This window comes from Micromys minutus (genome assembly GCF_963924665.1).
Source record: "Micromys minutus genome assembly, chromosome: 24".
Taxonomy (NCBI): Eukaryota; Metazoa; Chordata; class Mammalia; order Rodentia; family Muridae; genus Micromys; species Micromys minutus.
The window spans coordinates 42199228-42213052 of record NC_137959.1 but is presented as its reverse complement, the minus strand read 5'-3'; the positions used below and the strand labels follow the sequence as shown (position 1 = coordinate 42213052).

Here is a 13825-nt window from a genome sequence, read left to right as displayed (position 1 = left end):
TTTGCTATGTGTGTGCTAGGTGTGTGACCCATGTATAAAGGGACATAAAAGTTGAGGGCTGGATGCAGCTCAGCGGGAGAGCTTGTGTGGTATGCACAGGGTCCTAGATTTAATCTCCATCACTATAGACCTGCCATCTATCCAACCAGTCAATCAGCTAAACAATCAACCCCTCAACTAACTAACCAGTCTAACATACCCACCACACAACCAACCAGCCAACCAAGTTACCAACCAACCAATCAACCAAACATACCACACAACCAACCAACCCAACAAGTTACCAACCAACCAATCAACCAAACATACTACACAACCAACCAATCCAACAAGTTACCAACCAACCAATCAACCAAACCCACCACACAACCAGCCAGTCAACCAAGTTGCCAACCAACCAATCAATCAACCAACAACTGACCAGTCAATCAACAACTTACCAGTCAACCAAACCTACTAACCAACCAACCAATCAACCAAACAATGAACTAACCAATCAATCCAACAACCAGCTAACCAATCAGTCAAACCCACCAAACAACCAAATAACCAAGCAATCAATCAACAGAATTATCAAACAACTAATCAAACTATGCATAAATATTAAACAACAGCCAAAAAAAGGCTCAAGAGGAAACCAGAAAGTTTTTTCTTCCCTGGCAAAGATGTTATGGGTGGGGGTGGTCCTTCCATGACTTTCCTCTTGTCTCTGGCTCAGGTGATCTGACCAGTGCCCTTGGTACAGAGGGCAGAGGGTAAGAGGCTGGCAGGCATTCTGTCTGAGTAGCTGGTGTGTGTGTTGTGTGTTTGCATGCACAGTGGTAAGTACAATCCATATACAACAGCATGGCTAAGAAGGAAGGGTGGCAGGGTCTGTGGATTTGAAGCCCACCTCCACCATGGAGTAAGGTGGCAGGGCTGTCCCTGGGATCATGCTTTGAAGAATAGGTCACTTTTGGACTTCATCACATCCTGTCATAGATCCTTGTATGCTGGACTTCTGACCCCTGAAGTGGGCATATTGGGATGTGGGTCACGACACGACTTGTTCTTACAGAAATGATGCCAGGGGCACATACAGAGGCCCTGCCATAAACGGCACAGCATGAAGACACAAACTATGAACCATGAGCCTCCAGGAAGCCAGCTCTACCTGCACCCTGATTTTGGACGCCCCCCCATCCCCAGTTATCAAAGCCACTACCTAGTCTTCAGTCTCCCCATTACAGCTCTTACCAGCAGGTCCTTGACAAAAGACCTTGTGGTCCTCACTGCTTGTGGGAAACACAGCTTCTGGAGTCACAAGGACAGCATCTCATCCTTGCTTTGCACGTCAGAACCTATACTTTGTTAAGTCACTTGTCTCTTGACCGTGCTTCCTAGAAATGTCTCTGAGGTCCCTCACAAGGCCACCTGGGCTTCCCAACTGCTTGGAGCTTGTGGGGACAAGGCAAATGAGTTCACAAATGACATGTCCAGAAAAGGCAGAAGAAAAGATGTGGTACCACCAGGGTGTGTTAGACACCAAATCCATTTTATTGAAACCATAGCAACAACCAGTGTGGCCCTGTTCATGCGAAGCACAAAAACTTACAATAAACTTTTGTACATAGGAAGTTGTAAAATATATCATTTTTCATAGAAAAAAGCACACAGTAAACTGCGGGCCGAGAGAGCCTACAGATCATGGAGAGTCGGCACACCCCTCTGAACAGACCGGGCACAGCTCGGAAGCAAATGGAAAGTACCATGGATGCAGGACGGAGTGGGGATGCAGCTGGAGTGGGCATGCTCACTTTAAACTTGGGAGAGCTGATGGACACACAGGGTCAGAAGGGCTCTAATGTAAGGTCTTGTCATTTTTTTCCACAGTAAAGGGCTTCCAGTTTCAAACTATTGGTGACGATGATTGACATTGCCAGGGTGATTGACGTTGCTAGGCTAGGCTCCGAGCGAGGCCTCTGTGCCTGGTAGAAGGGCAGCTGGAGGGCACCGAGGACCCCAGGACAGACTCACACAGCAAGATCCCTGGAGATGGGACTGGTTGCTCATTCTAGAAACCTAGGAGGGGTTTTGTTTTCCTTACCATCTCAACCTTGCCCTGCAGGCTGGGTGAAGGGTCCCACAGCACTTTTTGCATTGGGAAGTTTCCCAGATGTTTGGGAGCAACCAGAAGTCCCCTTCCACGGGCCTAGCAGATGTCTGCCCCAACATCTGGAATGGAAGAGTTTATGCCTTCAAAGACACCACACCCACACACATGAGACAGAAACAGCTCCGTGAAAGGTTAGCCAGAGCTGGTTAAAGGCTGTGTGCTTTTTATAAACTGCCCCCCCCCCCGGATGGATTTAGGGAAAGCTACCTTGGCACTCAGGAGGCCAGCCTGGGCTACATAATGAGAGAAGGCTAACCTGGGCTAATAGTGCAACTGTCTCAAACTAATGAACAAACATTTAATCCAACTAGGTCCATGTGGCTCACTAGGGGGAGGGTTTTGTTCAGACTCCCTTAGGGTTTTTTTTTTTTTTCTTTTTGTTGTTGTTGTTAAAGAGCCATTTGTCATTTTGGTCATGTGGATGTGTGTGGTACCTGTGGAGATCATTGATCTATTAGAGTTAGTTATAGGTACACTATAGTTACAGCCTGTGACTAGTGGGTACTGAGCTCAGGACCTCTGGTAGAGAAGCAACAAGAGCTATTAGCCACCAAACCACCTCCGCAGCCTTTCTATTGGGGTACGGTGTTCTGTTTTATTTTCTACCCTCCCCCCCTTTTTTTGTCTAAGAAATATTTGGCTGGAGCAAGGAACCTTGTTTGAGGCCCAGCACTCACAGGCAATCTGCTCCATGCCCAGGCCTGGGGTGGGATTCCACCTTCTCTAGAGTAAGCTGTTTACAAAAGCGAGTTTTATTTTACAGTGGGTTTGGACCAGGCTCCTAAGTGATGGAAGCCAGGTCTCACCACACGCTTGGAGTCCTGGGACGCTGGCAAGCTCGGAGGGGTTCTTCCTGTGTGTCCCAGCCCCTCTTTCTGGTGGCTGGTGTGTCATGGGCGGTTTTACAACCACAGGCCACTCTGTTAACCCCCACGAGGAATGCGCCAGGAATCCATTTTTCCCTCAGCTAGAAACTAGGTCACCCAAACGGGAGGGGGTGGGTGGGGAGGACGACATTGAGTTACCACTCTAACAGTGGCCATGAGACAGTCCTTGTTCTAAGGAGTGAGCAGACATCGAAGACCTGGAGCCTCTTGCAAAGCCAAGCCCCAGAGGAGGACACCTAGACCTGCTTGGAGTGGGGCAGACACCACAGGGTCACAAAATGGTGGGAAAGGCTCCTGATGTATTGGTCTTCCACGAGACCAAAGGTCATGTGAAAACAAGCCACACAGACAAGGGCGAAGACAAGATAAGTCTCTGGAGTGCTACCAACTTTAAATAGACCAGCTCTGCTGGACATATAAACACATGACTGCCAAGAAGGTTGGGGACATGAGCGGGTTTTGTCCAGGGCTTCTCCCTGCAGCCCATCTGTCTGACCAGCAAACACAGGCCCTATTTCTCTGTTGGTAGGACAGACTGTAACCTTAGGGCTGTCAACTCTTGTCATCCAGACAAGAGCCCCATTCACAACGAATCTCAAAACCTGTATCCTCGAGGGTTCGAAAGCCTTCCCCCCTCCACCACCAGAGGAAATGTGGCAAGGAGTGTCCCATTGAGCAGCTTACCAGATGGGCAATGCCACCTGGCTAGTCTGGGCGCTGGTTGTCCAGCCAAGGGACTTCATGGCATGCTGCTCATGAGGAGAAGGTGTTCTGTCACCCTCGCCAAAGGCCATGGAGGCCCAGAACGTTCAATGACATCAAAAGGAAGATTCCTGACTCTCTGTAACCCCCCACCCCCAAAGGACAAAGTACAGATAAAAAGCAGGACCCCAAATCCCAGTAGATGACACCCCCTCTCTCCCCTGGTCGCCACATTCACTGCCTGACAGCGAAGATCCGGAAGGCGTTTCCATTCTGAGGATTGCTCAGGCTGCAAGAGAAGAGAAGGAAGTTACAAGAGTTGTGGGCAGAGGAATGGCTGATAGGGCCAATGTGGTAAGGTCAGAGCCCGCAGAAGTCACACCCAGCTGGACGAGTCCTCTCTCGCCGACAGGCAGCTGCAGTGTGAGCCCAGGGCTGAGGTTTCAGAATGACTTTCTGGGTTTTGCTGACACCTGTCTCAGGCATCTGGTTGACAGATGATTTAAGGGATGGCGTGAAGGGAACACACACCAGAATGCTACCCAAGTCTGTTTTCATGGGTCGGCTAGCTTTTCCAAGGCAGGACTATTGTAACTGTTGGTACATTCAAGGGAGAGATACAATGAGTGATCAAGAGAGACACATGGTTAATCAAAACCACCCTCTTCTGATGACAGTCAAATCCTTCAGGCCTTTTGTTGGTCTTTTGAGACGGGGCCTTATGCAGCCTAGGCCGATCTCCAACTTATTATAGATGAGGATGACCCTGAACTCCTGATCACGCTGCCTACCCCTTCCAAGTGCCACCACATCCAATTTATGCAGTGCTAGGGTTTGAACCCCGGGCTTCATGCATGCCTGGCAAGCTAGGCAAACACTCTGTCATTGGACCACATTCCCAGCTCCCAATCAGATTTTAAGACCACCTACAGAACTACAATGTCCTGTGAAATTCAGCCATGTTTTCTGACCTCCGTACCAGTGCCTTGGTATGTACACCATGAGATGAGGGAGTGTTTACAGGGGTCCTTCCAGCTTCCCTTCCTTCTGTGATGGTACCTCTGGCTCTGTGAATGTGTCTGTTCTGGAAGATATGTGCTTTCCACCCACAGAGCTGTGCACTTGGGAGGGGGATTGCTGTCAAACTACATTCGCCTTTTAAAAACTTCAAAACCAGCTTCTCACGTGGCCATGTCGTGTCCATGCCTACCCACAATGCACTGAGTAGTTTGTAGGCTTCACAGTCTCACTGACATCTGTTGTCCTAGGGCCACTGTGCAGGTGTCCTGGGCACCCTGGCCTGAATCTGCCTCTCCATTGCTTCACTGTGCTGAGTGGTTCCCCCTGGCCCAGAGGCTGTCCCTGGTGGAGCGTGGCTATGCAGATGAATTTCCTGGTGTGGGAAGTTCTTTGTAATGTGGTGGTGGGGACAGAACCTAAGGCCCTGTGCATATCAGGTGAGCATTCTGCCACCAAGCCACAGCCCAGCCCCATCTTCAAAGTCCCCAACTGGGTTATCTTAATGTTCGGTTGCAAGAGTTCATACACAGGCCATGTGGCCACATGCTGGCACACACATGCTCGAACACACAAACATGCACACTTGGGTGTGAAATCCTTTAGTACATACACAATTTGCAAAACTGTTCTCCCATTCTGTAACTAGACTTCCTGCTTCCCTCTCTCCTTTCCAAACACTAACCCTACCTCCCTTCCTTGGAGAGGAAGTTTATTTTCTCACACATCTAGGGCCCAGTCACAGAGCTCCCCTGTAAGGCCACACTCTATTTTGACCGTAGACAGCCTGGATTCTGCTGGTGTTTTTTTCTGAGACAGGGTTTTTCTGTGTGGCCCTGGATATCTTGGAACTCCTTCTGTAGACCAGGCTAGCCTACAACTCAAGAGATCTGCCTGCCTCTGTCCCCAGAGTACTGAGATCAAAGGTGTGCTCCTAGCCAGACTTCTGGCTGGCTACCACACACCTGCTCTCTGAGCACACACACTTGGTGTCTACTTTTCTTTCTTCTCTTGAGACTTCCTTATTTTTATTTCATGTGTGTTTGTATGTCATGGTGTGCATGCCTGGGGGAAGGAGAGGATTCAGAACCCGGGGAACTAGAGTTACAGGCAGTTGTAAAACACTCAATCTGGGTGTTGGGAACCAAACTGGGTCTTCTGCAAGAATGCCGAGGGTCCTTAACCACTGAGCCATCTTTCCACCCTCTTCTCTTCATTTCCTTAATGGTGTCTTTTAATATACAGAGGTTGAAAATGACCCAGTTCATAATTTTTTTCCTGCAATTAGAATTCTGGTGTTGTGTTTAAGAAGGCAGTAGCTAGTTCACCGCACGAGCTCAGCTTCCCTTCCTCAGAGCCTTCAGGTTTTAGGCCTGCCATTCACTGGAGTCTGTCTCATACACAGGAGGAGCCCTGGCCCAGCTTCAAAGTCCCACATGTCAGCTGACATCTGGGAGCCCTCTCCTTACACCAGAATTAAAATGAAAATAAAGGCCAGGGCCGTGACTCAGTAGGCAAAAGTTCTTCATGCCAAGGCTGATGGCCTAAGCCTGATCCTGGAGGCCCTCTGAACTTCATGTGCATGTACATACATGCACACACACATATACACTCCGGCACAAATGTATAGATATATAACACATACAAACATACACATATGCACTCACACATAAACATACACATATACACTCACAAACAAATATATACACTCACACACAAACACACACATATATACTTATAAACAAATATACACACTCATGCAGACAAACACATATACACTCACAAACAAATATATACACTTTTACAAACACACATATGCGCTCACAAACACCCTCACACACACACACAATACACACAGGCACACTCACATACACATATACTCACAAACACACACACACATACACACACACACACACTTACACACTAAGCTATTGAATAGAAAAGCAGAGTCCTAGCTGGTGCACGGGACACGCCCTGCACAGCTATAAACTATAGACCTTCCTTTCCAGTCCCGCTTCTTCAGTGAGCTCCTCTCCCCTAAGGCCTCCACTGCTTGGCTTGCCATATTCTAACTACCTTCTGCACAGCCATTATGTGGATGCACACACACACACACACACACACACACACACACACACTGACCGGACTCTTGCTTTCTTCACTTTGTAACAAAACTTGGAGTTTTATTTTTGTTTGGTTTTGGAGATAGGGTCTGGCTGAATAGCTTAGGTTGGCCTCAAACCTTTGGCAACCCTTCTACCTCAGCCTCTTGTGTACTTAGGGTTACAAGCCTGGGCCACTACACCTTGCTAGAATGTTCTTACTGTTTTCTCAGCTGCAGAGAACCCTGATAGGTTTATGGTATATTTATCTGGGACTCTAGAGATGGGGACAGAGACCTTTCTAGTCATTTTGTTGGCAGACAAGGCCATCACTGTCTAGAATCTTCATGTACCCACTTGTGAGACCTGAAGCCCCCGAGATTGGAATTGTCAGATCAGAGTCCGGGAATGAGCCGGAAGTGGCGGCACATTCGGGAGGCTGAGGCATGAGGATTGTGCATTCTACACTAGCACAGGCTACACAGCAAGATTCTGTCTTCAAGGGGTAAGGAAGGCATTAGTCCTGGGGGCGTGGCAATATAGTTCCTGGCAGAGTGCTTACTTAGCACCAGGCTCTGGGTTCCATCCTCAGCACCACACAAAAACAATCATAATAACAACAACAAATTAAAGGCACGGGTGCATCTGAGAACTCAAGCAGTCAAAACGTTTCTCGTAAACATCACACTAATTGATACCTCCTGCAGGCGGCGTGCAGGGTGGCCTGGTAACCTTCGAGGTCCTAGTTTCAGTGGGGAAGCATGTCCACAGTTACAGCATGCACACTGCATCTTATGAAGATGCCTGAACAGCGTGGCCACAACTTATCAATGCCGTTTCCTGCAGGGTCTCCGCCGGGAATAGGAGAACCCAGATTGGACCAAACTCCTGGGCCTGACAGCTGGCCAGGCCCTGGGCTGCCCAGAGAGCTACAGTCCTGTGGGAACAGCTGCTTGGAATTCCTGCTTGTTTTTCTGCCTTCCCCGTGGCAGCCTCATGCTCTTGGCTACCCCGGGGTTGAACCCTGCAGAAACGGATCAGATAGACATGCTCAGCAGCATGGTGCAGGGCAGAGGTGTGAGACCAGGACATGGTGGGACACTCTCAGAGGCTGCCAAGGCCAAGCAGAGGCAGAGAGGCAGCTGGGCTGGTTTCTAGAAAGTGCCTTCTGCCCCTTGGGTTTCAGGCTGAAGAGCTCCCAGGGCTCTGTCCACTGAGTAGCCAGGAGAACCACCCAGGGCCACGTGTTCCCTGCCTGCCCCACACGTGAGCAAGCCACGTGGGGGAAGGGAGCTGGGAAGAGTTCTGGCAGGATGCTGGGTGCTGGCCCACACAACCCTGGCAAGGGAAGCCTGAGGCTGCCAACCAGGCTAGAGGATCCTGGCTGGAGCATCCAATATTTTGCCTGCTACTACAGAGTACTTCAGGGTTCTCTGTACACCTTGTGTGAGGGAGCAGAGGGGTCCATGTGAATGCTGGTCCCTCCATTCTCTTCCTAAAGCCACAACACTAAGCTTAACAGGCAGGTCAGGTACATGCTGCATGTGTGTGTGTGTGTGTGTGTGTGTGTGTGTGTAAGGTATAAAAAAATCATAAAGTAAAGTTCTCTGCCTTTCACAAACCTGGCCCTCAGACACTCTTTATGTCTGGAGAAAGCATAGCTGGAGCACTCTGAGGTTGTTTGTATGAAATTCTGGGGAGTCAGGAGTGAGCATGAACCACCAGGTGACATTGGGTGTCTCAATTGCTCTCCACTTTACTTTTGAGACAGGGTTTCTCAGTGAAGCTGGAGTTAACCCTTTGGCTGGGCTGGGTGGCAAGCAAGCCTCCAGGGTAGGTCTCTCTATCCTCTTATACCTCCATGCTCAGCTTCAGGTGGGTGTTGGAGATCTGAACTCAGGCCCCCATGCTTGCTATGAACAGTTTACCTGCCTGGCCATCTGCTGGGTCCTTGGGATAATCAGCTTTCATAAAGGGTATTAAAACTTTTTTTATTGGAAGAAAAAACCATCAGAAGTCTCTCAGCTAGTTCTAAGTGACTCGCTGGACTCAACAGTTTGTCATTCAACTACTGTTCACTGCAGACCTAGCACGAGCTAGGCTCCGTGTCCAGTTGTGGGGGTTGGTGACAAAGCAGATGGATCCTGGCCTTTGAGGAGCTTACACCAGACAGACGCGTGCAAGGATGACACAGAGTAATGACGTGGGAAGGAAACGCGCAGGCGGGGTCTGGAGGCGGGCAGTGTCAGGAGGGAGAAGGATGCCTGCCAGGGAGCATCATCTGTCTTCAGATCTGAATGGCAGAAAGGATCAGCCACAGGCACACAGGGAGCTGAGAAGGCTCAGAGTCAGAAGTCAGCAAGTGCAAAGGCCGTGGGGGTAGAAATGGCCTCCGCATGTTCCAAAACAGGGAAAGACCGTGAGGTGGAAGCTTGGTGGAGAGGTGTGTGTGTCTGGGCACAGCAGGAAGCCATTTGGTGGGAAGGGCTTCACCTGAGATGAGCGCAGACCTGACAAAGGCATGGTGGTGGCTGTGGCCATTTGCTAAAGGAAGTTACCTGACAGACCCACTGGAAGTGTGTGGGATTGCACAAAGTTCCTCGTCTGTTTAGTTCAGAAAACTAGCCGGGAAAGGAAACAAACAGCTATGACGCCATCATGGTAAGCAAGCAGCGTGTGCCCAGTGCAAGCCTTGAGCCACCCAGGCAGTGTGGGGAAACATCCCGGAGTGCTCTGCCCTGCTGCCAGAGCAGTCCCTCTCAAAAACAAACTGGATGTGGTAGCACGCCCCTTTAATCCTAGCGCCGAGAGGCAGAGGCAGGCGGATTTCTGATTATGAGACCAGCTTAGTCTGCACAGCGAGTTCTAGGCCAGCCAAAGCTATTACAGTGAGGGCCTGCCTAAAACATAACAAGAAAATGTTTTTACTGCCAGGGCCCAGGGGAAGGCTCAGCAGGTGAGAGAGCTGCACAGAGGTAGGCTGAGGTTGTGAGGTTGATCCCCAGGACCCGAGTAAGAGGCCAGGGCTGAATCCTTCATACTCCCTGGCCCCTGCAGCTGGATGGAAGTCAGAGACAGGAATCCTCCCAGAGCTCATGGCCAGCAAGTCTGCAGTACTCTGCTCAGCATGAAGAAGGGAGACCCTGCCTCACCAAGAAGAGAACTGACTCCCCACCTCTGACTTCTGACCACACACACACTCGTCCATAGACACACATAGGTACATAGGAACACACACTGCATGGACATACACATATATACTGTGGCACACACACATACTGTAGTATGCACACTCTGTGACACTCACACGCACACACTCCATGGTACATACACATTCAAACATACTCCATGGAAAAACACATTCTGTGATACAGACCACACACACACACACACACACACACACACACAGAATCCATGGTATATAAATACATGCTTCATGAACACATACACACTCTGTAGTATACCTACTTCATGGTATATGCACACATACACTTCATGGACACACACTTCATGGTACATACATACTCTGTGGACACACACTTCATAGTACACATACACACACACAAACACACAATCTATTTTTACTACCTCTTAAAAGCCTCTTGAGTCCTAAAAGGGACAAAGGAGGAGGTGTTCAGGGAGCCTTCTTGAAGGCCAGGAAACAACTGGTCTGGGTCTCTGCAGAGGCGCTTGGAATCAGAGCTTCCATCTGAGAGGAAGAGCTCTTGCCATTTGGAACCTTCCAGAACAGCCTGGAGTGAGAGAACAGCTGGTTCCGGAGCAGCACAACCTGTGCCTCCACGGGCTGGCAGCTGGCCTCGGAAGTCACGGAATCCTGGGACACAGAGGGGTCCATGATTCTGGCCTTGGGAAGGGGTGGTTGCATTCTCAGTGCTAAAAGATGCTGAAGTTGGGCCTGGTGTGCAGGTCTGTCTTCTCAGCTACCCAGGAGGCTGAGGCTGGAGGATCCTTGGTTCAAGCCCTATCTGGGCTACAATGTGTATTCAAGTTCAGCCCATGGAACGAAGGGAGAAACTGTCCCAAATATAAAATGCAGAAGGAGGAGCTGGAGATGTGGATCAGGAATGGGAGCACTGGCCTAACATGGTGAGACCTGGGTTCAATCCAGAGTAGGAAGGGAGGGAGGGAAAAGGATGGGGGAAGCCATTAGTGTCTATCCACATGCATGCAGCTCTCCCCTAGGCAAAGGGCTGTGTGCCAACCTGCTTCACCGAGTCTCACCCCAGTACTGATAAGAGACTGTGAGAGTCTGAGGCAGGAGGATCACAAACCCTGGGCCACCCTGGGCTTTTTCAAATGAATAGTGAGGTTCTGCCTCGGGGAAAACAACAATAAACACCAAACCAAATCAAAACAAACAATCCCAAGCAAACCCCATTTGTGTCCCTTTCTCTGAGCCTCCTTTTGTACTTTTGAAAATGCAGGTTTGCCCACGTACTCTCCTGAGAGACATCTGAAGCACTGGGCTTAAAATTAAATGCAAGCAAATATCTCTCCACTTTTACAGTGGCTACCAGAGCTGCTTGTGCCTGTGGCTCTCAAGGTGTGTATCTGTTGACCCTTAGGGTGGAGATTATCTCTTTTACCCATGCCCTTCCTCAACCCAGGAGAGTTGCTCATACTGAACAATCCCACAGCCAGGTAAAAGCCTGCCGGAGCACACCCCCTGCCGACAGTTTACTGTACTGGACAGATGACCAGGAATGCCCTATCGCCCCGGTTTAGAATGAGCCGGAGGCTGGCAGACATCTATCTGGGTGCCTGCTCTCTGTAAGGAAGATGCTTAGTGAGTGCTGGCCGCAAGTCTGGGAGAGGACAGGCTGTCCTGGAGACTTACTTCTCACATCTGCCTTTCACAACTTCCAGGAACCCTCCTTCCTCAAGAAGACCATTGTGAAATCAAAGCTGTCATATCAGCCAGTGTGGGAAGCACCCCACGCCACTCAGATTTTAAAATGCTGTTTGCCAAGCGAGGACTGGTACCATGGGCCTAATGATCTTAGAACTTGGGAAGTTGGGGCAGGGAGATTAGAAGTTCAAGATCATCCTTGGCTACAGAGTGAGTTGGAGGCCATCCTGGTTTACATGCAACCCTGGATGAACAAAACAGAAATAACAGGGACCCGTGGGATGGCTCAGCAGGTAAAGGGGCTTGCTGCCAAGCTTGCCAATGTGAGTTCCAGCCCTGGGACCCACATGGTAGAGAAAGGGAACTGACTTTTGCAAATTGCCCTCTGACTTTTACATGCTGCTGTGGAACATGAGTGTACACACACACACACACACACACACACACACACACACACACACACACTGTGTAAAAATAAATAAAAATTATTTTAATGAGAAATAAAGTGCTATTTGGAAAAACACTGGCTACAATGTCCTATACCTCAATGACCATTGGGACCATCTCTAACCCCTCCAGGGTCTCAGTAGCTACTGGGAACAACCTGCCCTCTGGCTCTGGAACCAGTTCCTGAAGTTCACTGGGACAGGCTACCAAGGCTTCCCAGTCACATCATTTTCAAGCATCAAGGATGCCTGGGGAAGACACAAACATGTCTGCCATGCTCAAAACATTTAAGTGACCTGCTCGAACCTGGGTCTCACTTCTGTCTGTCCCTACCATGTGGCCAGACACACATCATCACATGACAGAGGTCCAGCTTCACAATCCTTGATGGATCCCATGCCTGGGAATGTGAGGGCTTCCTATGTGGAGGAGGCCACAGGGGTGAGTATGGCCTAAAGAGCCTACTGTGTCAGGAGAAGGGAGTGTGTGTGAAGCCTTCATGCCCCTCTAAAAGCCAATTCAGGTGGCTCTAGAAGTGAAGCCATTTTTTCAGGGTTGCTGGATGCCATCATCTACTTAGTAGGAGCTGCTCTGCTGTAGCTTTTAATTCCCAATCACAACCTTCCCTCCTCAGGGGAGGAATAAGCCTTACAAGGCTTAGGAAGCTCCTGAGAATTACAGGATTCACTAGGCCCATCACACAGCCTGGGAGAGAGACAGACCTCGGATATCTGAGAACACAAGAAAGCAATGTCCACAGCCTCAGAAGTTCTGCAGCCTCCAGAATCATGAGAAAAAAAGGCCATGGCAGCCAGGGTATACCAGTGTGAGCCAGATCCTCAGTTCTATCTGCATTTGGAAAGTCTCCTGACAATTCCTCACACCTTATAGGCCAAGGCTGGAGGATGGGGCGGGGGGCTTCTCTGAAGTGTGTGCCCTCAGGAGGAAACCACAGGGGAAATGGGGCTTTGCAATGCATTTCCACAGAATAGCGTCACATGCATAAAATAGTCTAGGGGCCCCAGACCAGAGGCTGTCCTGAAGAACATTCTAGAAAGTTATGCTAAGGCCTTAGAGGTCAACTGAGGAATCTGGGAGTATACCTGGGGTATGGGCCAAAGTCCTGCAAGAAAGATGCTATCACTGTGGCTCAGAGCTCAGACCTCAAAGTGTGCATGACCCCTAGATAGTGGTACAGTGCCTGGAGCCATAAGCACCCAACGCCACCCCAAACTGCAGCCAGCAGATACAGCAGGGACAGGAAGTTAGCCCTGTGATTGTGTAAGAGCAACCCCAGAGCTGTCAGCATGGCCCATACTTCCTGCCTGTCACCACCAGGCCCTGTCCCAATGACTCTTGTCATCTATCCCATGAGGCTGGGGAAGCTGGCAGAAATACCAAACACAGCCGCAGCTGCAGGGAGGAGTGGGTGTCACAGTCCCTTGGTTCTGTTGTACTCCCTTCACAGAGATAAAAACCAACATAGGGAGACTAGCCACGAGGCTGAGGGGACAGGCACCCAAAGCACAGGCAGGTGAAGATGGAGAAAGTCTGCAGGGTTCTGCGTTCCCTGTATAGCTTTTAAGACTATACTGTCAGAGATCATTTCTCTAGCATGTGTGAGGCTTTCAAAGCTGTTGGGGAA

At 49.7% G+C, this 13825-nt stretch overlaps 1 protein-coding gene across 1 annotated transcript in view; it reads right to left on the bottom strand.

The window, feature by feature from the left end:
- Window positions 1–1538: 1538 nt before the first annotated feature.
- The window catches only part of CRISPLD2 (cysteine rich secretory protein LCCL domain containing 2), a 55960-nt gene continuing 43673 nt past the window's right edge, over window positions 1539–13825 (bottom strand). The window contains exon 15 of the mRNA XM_080936622.1: window positions 1539–4033. Coding sequence (XP_080792748.1) covers window positions 3979–4033 — 55 coding nt within the window. The 3' untranslated portion in view covers window positions 1539–3978. The remainder of the gene's footprint in view (window positions 4034–13825) is intronic.